The sequence below is a fragment of the Crinia signifera genome, chromosome 3 (genome assembly GCF_055691185.1).
Source record: "Crinia signifera chromosome 3, ASM5569118v1, whole genome shotgun sequence".
In the NCBI taxonomy this organism is placed as follows: Eukaryota; Metazoa; Chordata; class Amphibia; order Anura; family Myobatrachidae; genus Crinia; species Crinia signifera.
Genome location: NC_139219.1, coordinates 163,211,420 through 163,225,320, shown reverse-complemented (window position 1 = coordinate 163,225,320; position 13,901 = coordinate 163,211,420). Strand labels below are relative to the sequence as shown.

Here is a 13,901-nt window from a genome sequence, read left to right as displayed (position 1 = left end):
TAATACCCTCGCTGCCAAACTGGCTTCTCTGCATCTCTCACCTGGTTAATAAAGCAGGCATATTTACCTTCCAAATGTCTGAGAAGACTGTCGCTGCACTACAGACATTGTTTTTATCAGTTTTTATCAGTGCTGTGTGAGCTCAGCCTGCAGTGTTCAAGTCCAGCAGTCTCCTGGTGCTGCTGTTCCTTCAGCTGTCCCTGCCTGTCATCCCTAATGCTCAGCTCCAGTCTCCTGCAGCGTCCACGCCGCCACCATTACCATAGGCCTCAGACCATGTGCCAGACACACAGACTTTCTGCCTTTCCCAGACATGGGAGCAGCCATGTCTTTCCTGGTCACATGTCCGTTTCCAGCCAATGCTGTGTGCTTCCCAGTCTGGCTAATTACCCAGCCAATCAGCTTCCACTGGCTGCTATAAGGATGTGGGGTAAGTAAAGCCAGTTGCCAGAGATACTGATCTGATTGTGTATGGTGCTCTCTCTGTCTCCACACTGCTTCCAGGTTCCTGTTCCAGGGGATTCCATTCCCTCCAGGTCATGTGTCATCTCTAGCAAGCAGCTGCCTGGCTCCATCGGTGTTCCGCCATCGAAACATATCATCATTGGTACCCCTTCCTCGATACTCATCACCATAGGTGCTTCTTCTTTATACTCATTGCCATCTGTGCCTCCTTCATCAATATTCATCACCATCGGTGCTCCATCATCGATACTCATCACCATTGGTGCTGCACCAGCAATATTCCTCAGCAATTGTGATTCCAACGTCAATGTTCCTCACCATCGGTACTCTCACATCGTGACCCAGCTTCCGTGGTATCTACCTGGTCCACATCGGTCAGTATATTCCAATATTGACATTGTCAAGTTTGCACTACTGTTATTATTCTAAACTTCCTCAATGTCTTCAGACTACACCGTTTACTCTCAGAATTTATACCTATAGCTCTGGGCTTCATTAGTGTCATCACACTACACCAGCCTTTCTCCAACATCTATGCTATAACACTGACTGACTCAATCAGTGTTCTTACACTGCAGCTATATTTCATCTTGCTATTGCCAGTAAGGGTAATACATCATTGCCTGTGATAAACTGCTATTTACGAATACCATTCCTAAAGTGTTCATTATACCATATTGTCATCTCACTAAAGACTATTTGTTTTATATTCCTGTGGTCATGTCTCAAGCTATTGTCCGGGGTGTCTCTGGCATGCACAGTAACCTTATCAAGGCCCCTCGGTTCCGGTACCAGCCAGCCTCTACCCCTGTGGTTACCTCCAGTCAGGATCTGACCACAAAGGTGTGACATCATCCACATGCATTTCTTGATCCTATTCACAATTGTAGGACTTTCTCCAGGCTAACCCACTCTGTTGAATGCCCTTCCAAGCACATTAAGTCTCTACTCCAGTCTTTAAACCTTCAAAAGAATATATGAAAACTCCCCTTTTCAGGCAATCTTATCAAATTCTAGAACCACCCACATAACCTTCATAAAGTTTCTTGTCCAATTCTATCACCACTGTACAGTCCACACATATCCTCACATATTTTCAATTTTCCATGCTCCTGATGCCAGAGGCCAGATCATACAGCCCACCAAGTACTTTTGGAATATGGTGGACTATTATTTAACGCCTACTGAAATTCCCTATAGATTATAAACTTGTGAGGAGGACCTTCCTAACTCTATGATTGTGTGTTAATATTACTACTTTTTCCTAATGTAAAGTGCAACATAATGTGTTGCACTATATAAGAATCTGTTTATAAATAATAATAACTAATAATAATGTCTCACAGACCACCAGTTCCTCAAGGTAAACCAGATTGCAAAGCAATATTTTACATAAAGCTGCTACCAATTCTGCTACTACGACTGGCCTATAATGATCACTATTACAGGACTTTCATCAGGCTGCTCCCACCCTATGGAATGCCCGGTACTTGTGTAGTTTCACGGCGCCAGCATGGCGTCGTGCGTCTGAGTCCCCTTGCGGGGCTCGCTTCGCTCGCCCACGCTGCGGGCTCGGTGGCTCGCTATGCTCAACACACTATTTAAAATCAACTCCATGCCAACATGGATAGTGGAGGTATGAACTATCCATGTTGGCATGGAGTTAAGTAACTTTTTTGGACATATTTCGTGGCGAGCATACACCCGGAAGTAGCACGGCACAATGCTGGCGCCGTGAAACTACACAAGTACCGAATGCCCTTCCACGCACAATAAGACTCTCCACTAGCCTCCAAACTTTCAAGCGCTCGCTGAAAACTCACCTCTTCAGGCAAGCCTATCATATTTAAGTTCTACACGCATAACCCTCTGAGGCACTTATGTATTATATAGCTTCCCTTCTGACCTACAAGCTATGTTATTACTGGTACCTGTCCTTGTGCTTACATCCTATATCCCTATAGATTGTAAGCTTGCAGTAGGGCCCTCCTACCTCCAAGTCTGTCTGTTGTTACCCAGTTTGTTTTATCTCTGTTTACAATTGTAAAGCACAACAGAATCTGCTGTGCTATATAAGAAACTGTAAATAAATAAATCTACTGAGGTTGCAGGTGTTTTGTGAACATGCATCATGTTGACATACATAATCTATTCATAATAATGTCAAAATGGTTGTAATGCGGTCATGCTTAGCATGTCAATACTACATTACAGTGAAAATGTTGACAAAAAATTCCCAGTAGTGCACTGGCTTCTCTTCCCTGCTCCGGTGGCTCTGGCAGTGTCTTGTGGTAATTGGCGTCATCTATGGTGACTGTGCTACCACTCTGCCCAACAATCCATTATTGCTGTCCCTCAGGCAGACTATTTGTAAATCGCTCTGTTTCAAGTAGCCCTCCTTTCCCACTGCCTTACTCTAATCCTACACTCTCACTGCCTAACCACACATGCCCCTGAGTCCCAGGGGGCCCACACAGCACCCATTCTTTAATACTTACTTTCCAGGGTCCAGGAATGAAGGCAGCAACGCCATAGAGGAGGGGGACCAGCCAGACGAGGCTGCACACGGGCCTCCTCCTCTCTTAAAACACCTCTGCCTAAGTCTCTATGTAATGTTGCAATATTAGGTAGTGGTGTTATAAAAATAATTAGTGATATATTTCATAACTGTGATGTCACCTAGTGGAAACAACACTGTTAATGCATACCCTCCAACTGTACCGATTTAGCCGGTACAGTACTGTTTTTTTAACTGTCTGTACCAGCTAAATCAAAGTGTACTGATTGTACCGGTTTTTGAAGGGTTCAGGCAGCTCCTCCTTCTCTTGCAATGGGAATCGATCGGGACTGGCACGGATGGAAAGAAGAATGCATTCTGCAGATTCTAGCCCTTCTACACCCGTTCTCATGGGAGCATTGCGGCGGGTCCCGACATCGTGCGTCGCATCATGACATCATGTGGCCCGCGGACTCTCCCTCCCGGTCTAAGACACGCTGGTGGAGAATATTCTATTTTGTGGACGCATCTTTGCGGGACTGCGGAAGATGAGGAGAGCACTCAGTGGTCAAATGTATGTGTGGCCCAATAACTTCTATGTGACCTGAGTGAGTGTGTGACCTGATGCTTGGTGCTGGTCTGTGCCGGCTCTAGTGCGCTGCTCTTTCGGGTATGCCTGTTAATGTGCCCGGTTAGGGCCAGCACAATGATTTAGCTTAATGTTTATATAATGAACTGTGAAAGGTACTGTACTGCGTGTGCTGTGCCCAGTCCGTAATAACAGGAGCTGATGAAAATAGGGCACATAAAAGTGTTTGCAATGCAGTTATAGTTCTCATATGTATATGTAGGAAAAAAATGCCCTGTACATATTCGGAAAGGGGGCGTGGACATGCCCCCTGTACTCGTGGAAATGCCCTCTTTACCCTTGGCCATGCCCCCTTTCTGAATGTGTACCAGTTTTTAACCTTCAGATGTTGGAGGGTATGTTACTGTACCAACAAAAAGTATCTGTGCAGTGCTGAGTGGCATTGTACAAATATAGTATACAGTAGTAATAATAATAACAACATTAATAATAATTATTATAATGATGTCCCTTGTTTCTCTATTTTCAAAACATAAACTAGAAACTTTGCTTGTAACTTTAAAAACTTGCTATGGCCCCCCAAATTTCCAGTTACACCCCTCTGTCTATAGTTTGCCACAGGTTGAATGCATACTGTAGATAAAGATTGGCAAAATTGTGGATGGCATTATATTTTAAAGATACAGTATTTTGAAGGTATCTTGTGGGTCCTCCGCTTTGCTAGTATTGAGATCTTTATCTGGCATGACTTTGCACAAACACACAGTGACACTTCTCCTTTTGTCTTGATATCATTTTTAGTATCTATGAAGATAACATTTGTATAGACATATCCAAAAGGATACTTATTTTGTACAGTTGGAGCTGTGTCAATTGCAACAGAGGTAAGCATTAAGCTTTGTAATACAATAACCCATGCAGTAACAAACTCCCTCAGGAGTGAAATAGGAGGCAATTGCACCACAGTTCTTTTCAGTATTTAAGGATTTACTTCAGAACCATAAGAAGGATAAAGATCCTGCAGAGCTGCAACTAGTGCATTTAACTACATAGCTGTGTGACTATTACTAAACTACTGTACTCCTACTGGCTTGTGCCATTATCTGATTCCGACAAAAGATTAGAACTCATGACTCCTGATTCATCAGTGTGTACTATCTCAACTTTACTTTCCATAGATGCATGAAAACATTCATGCAGAAGTTATGTGATACTGTAAATCAGCTGTTGAACTTTCCGCCAAGGCCAAAGGTATGCGGCCTTTTCTTTACAGGTTTGCTAAAATAGTAGGTACAGTATACAGTAGGTGCCTGATTTGTGATTTAACAGTAATTTGTGGAATACAGAATGTAATGGGTTAGTTACACAATGAATACATGACCTCCTCATGTAAATTAAATATCACTTAAGATTCCTGTTTCCCTATAAAATAAGTGATAGAGAAGCGGCATGATTCCAAAATTTACAGGGAGAAATGGTTTATTAACTGGTTTTCTAAACACAAATGTATTACTTCCGTTAAATCTTTTGCACCAATTATCGGCATGGTACAACATGTTGATAATGAAAACTACTTTCACTAGCGGTTGGAAGATTGCGATTTGATAAATAGGTGGAAATTGGCACGGAACTTGGGTGTAATTATGGGCACGTTATGTACAGGATTTCTTCTTTACCCGTCATTTTTTTATTTTTAAACACAGGTTTTATGCTTTTATTTCTTTCTATTGCCTATTTATCCTGCAAGCATTATAATGAAAGGAAATCAGACCTAATTAGGTGAATTTAATAAAAAAAAAAAAAAAAAAAAAAAGCAACCAGATACTGTATACTGTAAAACAAAGAGTAAACATTTTGAACCAGAAAATAATTGAATGTATTTTATGTGGATTTGGGGCCCAATAATTAACTGTATGCTCTGCAGTACAGATTTATTAACCACTAAACACACTTTTTTTTTCAAAATTGACAATACAATTGATTGAATGAAGTCAAAACATTATTAAAAACAGATTTGGTACTTGTTTCCTAGCACGGCCACAATCTTGTGGATCGTGTACCTTTTAAGTTAAGGTACACGATCCACACGATGGACCCGATTTCCTTTGAAATCAGGTCCATTTTGCCGGCTAAGACACAATATCGGGGGCATCGCGTCGGTCAGGACCATTAACATTGGTCCCGACGCGACCGACGCGATGCCCCTGATTTTTCCATAGGCTTCAATGTTAAAAAATATTTTAACATTGAAATCGTGTCGGGAAAGGTAAAATATCGGGGGTATCGCGTCGGTCGGGACCATTAACATTGGTCCCGACGCAATGCCCCCGATTTTTCCATAGGCTTCAATGTTAAAATATTTTTTAACATTGAAATCGTGAGAAAATGTGAAAAATGTGAAATGGGCCAATATGACCCATTTCACATTATAGATGTCCCCGTCGTCACCCCACGATAGACGCCAACCCGAAGCGTGGCGAGCGCAGCGAGCCCGCGAGGGGCGGCGGTGCGCGTCCTCCGACCTTTTCATTCCCCTACTATCCACGTCGGCGTGGATTTGAGAATAGAATAGTGTGGCGAGCGCAGCGAGCCACCGTGCCCGAAGCGTGGCGAGCGCACGCGTATAACTTCACAGGTATACGCGTCCCCTCGCGGGGCTCGCTGCGCTCGCCACGCTTCGGGCTCGGTGGCTCGCTGCGCTCGCCACACTATTCTATTCTCAACTCCACGCCGACGTGGATAGTAGGGGAATGAAAAGGTCGGAGGACGCGCACCGCCGCCCCTTGCGGGCTCGCTGCGCTCGCCACGCTTCGGGTTGGCGTCTATCATGGGGTGGGGTTTACGCCGTTAAATTTGGGGGGGTTGGGAATATTTTACATTGAATCCAATGTAAAATCGGGTCCCAGGGACCCGATTTACATTTCATTCAATCAAAAAATCGGGTCGGTCGCGTCGATCGCATCGCATGCGACCAAATCGCATGCGATGCGATCGACGCGATTTTTCCGACACGACCACCCCGATGTAAATCGGTGTGGCCGTGCTAGGAAACAAGTACCACAGATTTAAATACTTTCATAAAACAAAAATATGCTTGGGGGACATGTAGTCAGTGTCCATACAGTATGTCTTCATTGTAACATTACCTCCTCTGTCCCTCCCGGGTAGCAACAGCAGCACACTCTTCTACAGCATGTGCTGTGCTGACAGCAGGCTCAGCATGAGAGGTCATGCTGAGCCTGCTGTCAGCACAGCACATGCTGAAGGTGTGTGCTGCTGCTGAGATTACAGTTTTCTTTCACCCACCTCTAAACATCTTGGGGGTGTGGCCTAAGTGTGGGAGGTGCCCACACCCCACACTTAGGCCACACCCCCAAAATGTTACCGGGGCCCGGCATTCCTCCCGGCTGCCCTGCCTATCCCAAAGAGGCATAAGGTTGTCAGAAAGCACTGCATCACTGCCGGAGGGCGTTCCAGCAGCACTCGAGCAGAATTCATGTACATATAAAACAAATATGGTAAATACTATATGTTAAATAATAATTATAAAATCAGGGTATCCTCCAAAGCTAAAAAAAAAAAAAAAAAAAGCAAATTGATTTTATTATTATTATCTATAATTTCAATAAAGTTTCCTCATTTTCAATCTGGGTTTGTATCATCTAATTGAAATAGAAACATAGGGTGAAATGTAATAAAAAATCAGAAAGTGAGTTTTATTAAATCGGCAATCATATAGGGCTGTTTCACACAGTACGGTTCCTGCCGCACGGTGAAATCCCGTACGGCCAGGGAGCCGTGCCGCACTCAGCAGTTGTGAATGGACACTATTGTGTCCATTCACACGGGACGGCCACGGCCCGGCCGCACGGCTGCAGCCGGATCCCCCCACTGGAAGGGACGGCTGCCGGGCTGTGGCCATCCCTGCCATTATAAAATTCTGAGTGCGGCGCGGCTCCCTGACCGTACGGGATTTCACCGTGCGGCAGGAACCGTACTGTGTGAAACAGCCCTTACACTGCAAAATCAAACCGGTTTTGAAGTGTAAATGATTGCCCCTTAAAAAACTGGAGATTTCTTACCAAATCTCTCACTTTCTGAATCTCTCATTCTATTACATTTCTCCCATAATAAGCCACAATAAAAAACTAACCTTTATGTAAATTATATCAAAAGCATACAAGTATATATAAACACAACTGTGAAAACATATAGATGATATGGGCCTCATATGTGGACACAATGCTGGCGTTGACACAATTGAGAAAAAATGCTGAAAGAGGGCATCTCAGTCCATCTCAGCTGAATGACTGTACACATGAGAATGACTTCGAATTTGCAGATGCAGCTGTGGGTGGTTCAGCGTCCACCCATCAGGCACTACATTTCGAAGGGCACAATCTCCAATATAATATTATAGCTACTCTGAAATGTTTTAATACATAAGAAAATCTTTGACAATTACCTTGTAACTGATGATATAGGACCTTATTCTGATAAACACACAATGCTGCGAAGTTCGTAGCATTGCGTGTGGCTTAAATGCCGCCTGCTCCCCTCGTTCACCAAATTTGTCCGCATGGCTGTGAATGGATGTTTTACATAAACATCCATTCGCAGCCTTGGGTGCAGGGAACAAATCATTTGATGGTCGCTGACCGTCCAATGATTTGGAACGAGAACACAAAACAAAGACCATCTCAGATGCCTTGACAAAGCTGACGTTGGACCGGCAAAACGCGTTGGTGTTGCTTGGTGCCAGATCGTGGAGGTTCAGTGGAGGATTTACCTGCTAAATACTCTGACCACCTTCCCAGAATTTTGGAAGTCTCCGGCTCATTCCTACAAAATTGGATACCCCTGGCCACGAGGTGGAAGGTAGGCTGCCAACAACAGCCACTCCCTCGTTTGGGCCTATAGGATAAAAACTGCCGATTGTTTGGACTCCATCCACCTTGCGGGATTAATACAGTGTGTGGACAGTGCAGGATTATTGCTCCCTCAACCCCAATCAGGGGACCTCCGTACACACGTGAGATCTGGTCATCCAATTGTTTTTAAAACAACATTTTTTCATATGTATTTTTTGTCAATTTATTGTGCTATTTCTTTCTTTCTTTTTTATGTGCTTATATTTGTGAATTACACATGTGTTTTTTATATGCATGACTATATATGCATTATCTATATGGTTGAGAATAAATAATTTATATTTTATTAATTGATTCACTCATTTTTAAATTTTGAGCGCTGCTTTTTTTTCTGTGTTTTTTTTGTCTTAGCTTTGTGTGTCCCTGTACGGGAACAGGGCGAGCAGCTGAAATCCGGTGATGTTAGCTGCCTGCCCTCGGCAGCCACGTCAATGCCTAATCTCCATGGGAATGTCCAGCATTTTCATGGGAACACCCATGAAACGCTGGACATTCCCATGGGCATGTCCCCTTGCCCCCGTCCTATACCCTTTGTCCGAACTAGTATTTTGCCGTGCCCATTCGCACCCAGCATATGCACATGAGAAGAAATGTGCATGTGCATAACGAAAACAAAGCAACTAGAATCAGGCCCATAGTCAAAGTTGTTCTGAAGTGTAATTAGCAGCCTAAACTCTAGCAGTTATATACTAGAAAGGCCAGGAAGGAGATTATTTGGGTGGTTACTGTATGTCTGCCAAGAAATTTATTTTCTTTAAGTTCTTTCCATGGAAGTATAACATTCATATATTAGCAATATAAGCAGTGTGCGCTTGCCAATATAATCTGTCATCACACACTGTGAGAGAGACAGTCAAAGGAAAACTGCAAAAACAGCCTACCTTTCCTATACCAGAAAAAACCTAGGGGTAGATTTATTAAGCTCGGTGAAGTGATAAACTGTCTGGTTTTTATCACCGTCCAATCGTCTCCTACCTATCATTTTTCAAACCAAGCCTGTAACTTCACAGGTAGGAGCTGATTGGCCGGTGATAAAAAACAGACCGTTTATCACTTCACCGAGCTTAATAAATCGACCCTCTAGTCTCCAATAAGACTCAATGGGGAGATGTATGAAGCAGTGAATAGCGTGAAGAAGTAGACCAGTGAAGAAGTTGCCCATGGAAACCAATCAGCTTTGAAGTAATATTTATCAAGTGCAATCTACAAAATTATAGGTAGCAGCTGATTAGTTGTCATGGGCAACTTCCCTCTTATGTGCTTTATAGATCTCCCACAATGTGTGACACATTTTGGTACTGTCAACTAATGCAAAGGCAGTCGAAGATCAGGCATACACAAAATGCTATACATATCCCAGTGTCACCCTCTCAGAGTTTCAAACCTGCACTCACAAATGTTAAGCTACCTGATTATGGGCCTGATTCAGACCTGATTGCTGCTCTGCGATCAGAAATCCGATAGACGATATCATGCCAGAGTGAAAATCACACCAATCAGGGGCTAGCTGCAAACTTATTTGCAACTCACTCACCATTGAACGATTTTCGCAGTCTGTGCATAACCAAAAACATATTATAACTGTACGATAGAAACAGGCTGATTGAGTCCAGAGTTGGGGTCACACACCCTCCCTGAAAATGCTTGGTCACATTTATGCTTTTCATGACAATGGCCAGTTAGTACCCCCAAATGTCAGCTCCCTGTCTGTCAGATAGGAGCTAGCTTGCAATTGATTTTTGGCACTGTTCGGCATTGTGAATGCATACTGTGATCATGTCATTCGAAAATGTGTCTTTGTGTGAATTTGCACAACAGCGGTGTGTGTCGATCAGATCCGACAAAGCAATTATTGAGCTAATGTGTACTTTCTTTTGTTTTCTACAACGTAATTGCGAGATCAGGACCGATAAAATGTGTGAAGTACATGGTCATCCATCCTGTTCTGTCCTTTGCAGGAGACCCTGGTGTGTTTATCGTCTTTAAATAGCCTAACATTCCTGCACATACACTATCCAATTATTAGCGGATTGGTTCAATAAGCATAGTGTGTACCTAGCTTTACTCAAGTTGAATCAATGAGTTTGTGAATGATTTCATTTTCATATTGCGGGGCTGCAATATTTAAATTGCCAAGCATAGTGTATACTGGGTCCTAGAATATTGGCACATTTTAAATGTTCAGTAAAGAAAATTTAGCATAAAGACTTCTCCAGTAAAATATTTTGAAGACCAAATGCTTTTATGAGAGATCTAAAGTGACTGTTCCTTATTTCTGGTCTGTAGGGGAATTTTAGACAAAAGTAGTAGTCAATATCGTTTTTCTATAACATGGCCCCTGTTATTTAAGTTTAGTAAAGAACTACTCATAATTGAGTAGTACTTGGCTTTTTCTTCCCAATTTGTCACAACATGTAAAACACGGCTTAGCTGTTTTTCCAAATTTAGCAAGTAGATGGATTCTAACAATTTTTTGCAGCAATAGAATTTGTATAAAGTAATAGATTAGAGAAGCAAATTTTTATAAAAATCACAAAGAGTCCAAGGTGTGCCAAATGTATATATATGTGTCCAAGATGTACTTGGACACATATATGCGTAACCTGCCAAAAGAATGTTAGAAGTGTAGTAGAAAAGTTTCTTATACTTACGGCTTCGATCTAATGCTGGAGACAGGAGCAACGTAGTTAGCTGGAACATATCCTTCTGCCTTTCCCAAGGGTAACAAAGCCCTAGCTTTCCACCAGCTCTCATGAGTACGATCCAGTATGTGCATGCGGTCCCCAGTACTAAAACTTAGCTCCTCGTTTGAGGCTGCTTGGTAATCATATAAAGCCACATAAACGTCTCTTTTGGTGCTCTCATTTTCTTTGTGTATTATCACTTTTTGGGCAATCGTATTGACAGGTGCAGGAGTTATAGCTTCTCCAGGTTTATTCACATATTTATTTGGAATAACAATATCATTATCTTCTTCTTTACTTTTTGCCTTGTATCCTGTGGAGCAGCAGCAGAAGGGCCAGCAATGACTGCAGTGTTTCCTACAACAGTTCCCCATAATCAGTGACAATGGCAAATCCTTGTTTTCTTATTAAATTGTGCGCACTGATTCTTCCTTTCCTCCATGTCACATAATGAGTGTAATCGCTATGATAAATAAAAACTGCTCTTGTTGTGTGTACAGTATATATATCCTGTAGTGTCTATTACAAACCTCAGGATGATCCCAGCATCTGAACTTCCGTAACGTAAAGTTACAGTAGCAGCTGAAACAGGTTCTTCCCACTTGCAGAGATTGTCCTTTGTCAGAAACTGAAGAACTGCATATGTCAGTGATGTCTGTATTTCTCAGAATAAAAAGGACACCTTGTTGAAGACTGTATACAGGTTTATAATATGCTGGATCAGGTAGTCAGCTTACTTCCTAGTGAAGGCATATTTGTTTCTATTAGCTAGGACCGCCCTCTGTGATTTGCTAATTTATGTCTTTGGTTCCTGTATATTCACCAGTGAGATTAGTTAGCAACACCTCTCGCCAGCTTCCTGATACCTGGTGAGCGAGCAGGTATGTTTTGCAGCTATAGTAACTCCCTTTGAAATCAGACCATGTCATTCATGCAAATTAGTGTCAGTTTTCCCTGGAGGTGAGCAGTGTAGTGTTTACCTTATCTTGATACAAAAGCCGGTTGGAATGTGGAAAATTGAGAGAAAGGTCTTTGGTGACGTTGTTATAGCACCAGTAGAGACTCCCTTTGTGTAAATGACAAATCAAAAGAGCTGTAATTTAAACAGACTTTTTAAAAAGGGCACACAGTTGGTTTATAATTATTGAATTTGTTACATATATATATATATATATATATATATATGTATTTACTTTATTACAGTCAAATAAATATCAAATTTCTTAATAGTGTGAATTTTGCATATCTAGTTGTATACATAATTTGCATAAGAAAATAATCTACAGCGACAATGCACGATACAAAAAGGAAAAAAAAAATCATTATTCCATATTATATTACCCTTTACTGGAGAAAAATGGGAAAAGGAAACTTTCAGAACATGGACACCTTGCCTATAATAAAGTATTACTTTTAATAGATATTCATTAAAATAACATTTTAATTAGCAAAAGTTAAACTTGACAAACAGGCAAATCATACAGTGCAATGGGGTATTTATTTTGGATGCAGTGTGTGCAGTACACATGGGCCCCTCAGGTGCGGGAGGGCCACACCATACTAACTGCACCAATTTACTCAGTACTTACTATACCTTTTCTGCAAACTTTCTGGAAAGATAGCACAGTGTCCATTTCCCTCACATTTTGCTCATACATAGAAGGGCAATTGCTGGGAAAATGTCATGATGGCAGTAAACTCTAGAACAACCCTAGAGTCTACCAGTGTCACCGCACAGTAATTATGCAGTCAGTGTGGAGTTGTCTTTATATAGTGTGGCGAGCGCAGCGAGCCACCGAGCCCAAAGCGTGGCGAGGGGATGCGGAATACATGTAAATTAATCCGCGTCCCCTCGCGGGGCTCGTCACGCTTCGGGCTTGGTGGCTCGCTGCGCTCGCCACACTATATAAATTCTACTCCACGCCGACGTGGATAGTGGGGGTATCAAAAAGTCGGAGGACGCGTTCCGCCACCCCTCGCGGGCCTTGCTGCTATCCGCCACGTTTCGGGGTGGAGTGGATAGTGGGGGGTGCGTAAAACCTATTTTTAGGACATACAATCATATCATTGTATAGCTAATGTCATGGCATCGCACACCCTATAAAATCGAATGCGATTTTGCAGGAGGTGCAATGCAATGCGATATAGTGGAGAAAAAAGAACATTGAAAAAATTACATTGAAAAATCACATTGCATCGCATGCCGCTATAATGGCCCATGCGATGCGATTTCCCTACACTTTGGTACTTGTTCCCTAGAACGGCGCCCAGATTTTCTACGTACGGCACATACGTAGAAAATCCGGGCGACGTTCTAGGAAACAAGTACCAAATTGTGTATTCTGGTTTAATTTTTAGGTATTGATTGTTGTTTGTACCCCTGGATGTTTTTTACCCAATAGATGTTTGTACAATTTTTTTAAAATGTATTTATTGTGTCTGCCGACACCACCTCTCCAGGAAGAGATCCACAATTTAACTGCCCTGACCATAAAGAAGTTTTTCCTTCTAAGGGTACGAAATCTTTTTTACTCTAGTCTAAATGCACGTCCACGTGTCCTAGACTCCTTCCTCAAAGCAGAAAGTGTCCCTGATAGTTTCTTATATTGGCCCCTGATATATTTGTACATGTTAAGCATGTCTCACCTTAAATGTCTCTCTTTCAGCGTAAATAATCCTAATTTGTCCAATCTGTCTTTGTAGCTTAATTTCTCCAACCCTTTTATAAGCTTTGT

General features: G+C 42.3%; 1 protein-coding gene across 1 annotated transcript in view; it reads right to left on the bottom strand.

Annotated features, from left to right (window-relative positions):
• Positions 1–11,540, bottom strand: part of FRK (fyn related Src family tyrosine kinase) — a 99,225-nt gene extending 87,685 nt beyond the window's left edge. Inside the window, exon 1 of the mRNA XM_083174945.1 lies at positions 11,134–11,540. Within this exon, the coding sequence (XP_083031071.1) occupies positions 11,134–11,540 (407 nt within the window). The remainder of the gene's footprint in view (positions 1–11,133) is intronic.
• Positions 11,541–13,901: the final 2,361 nt, after the last annotated feature.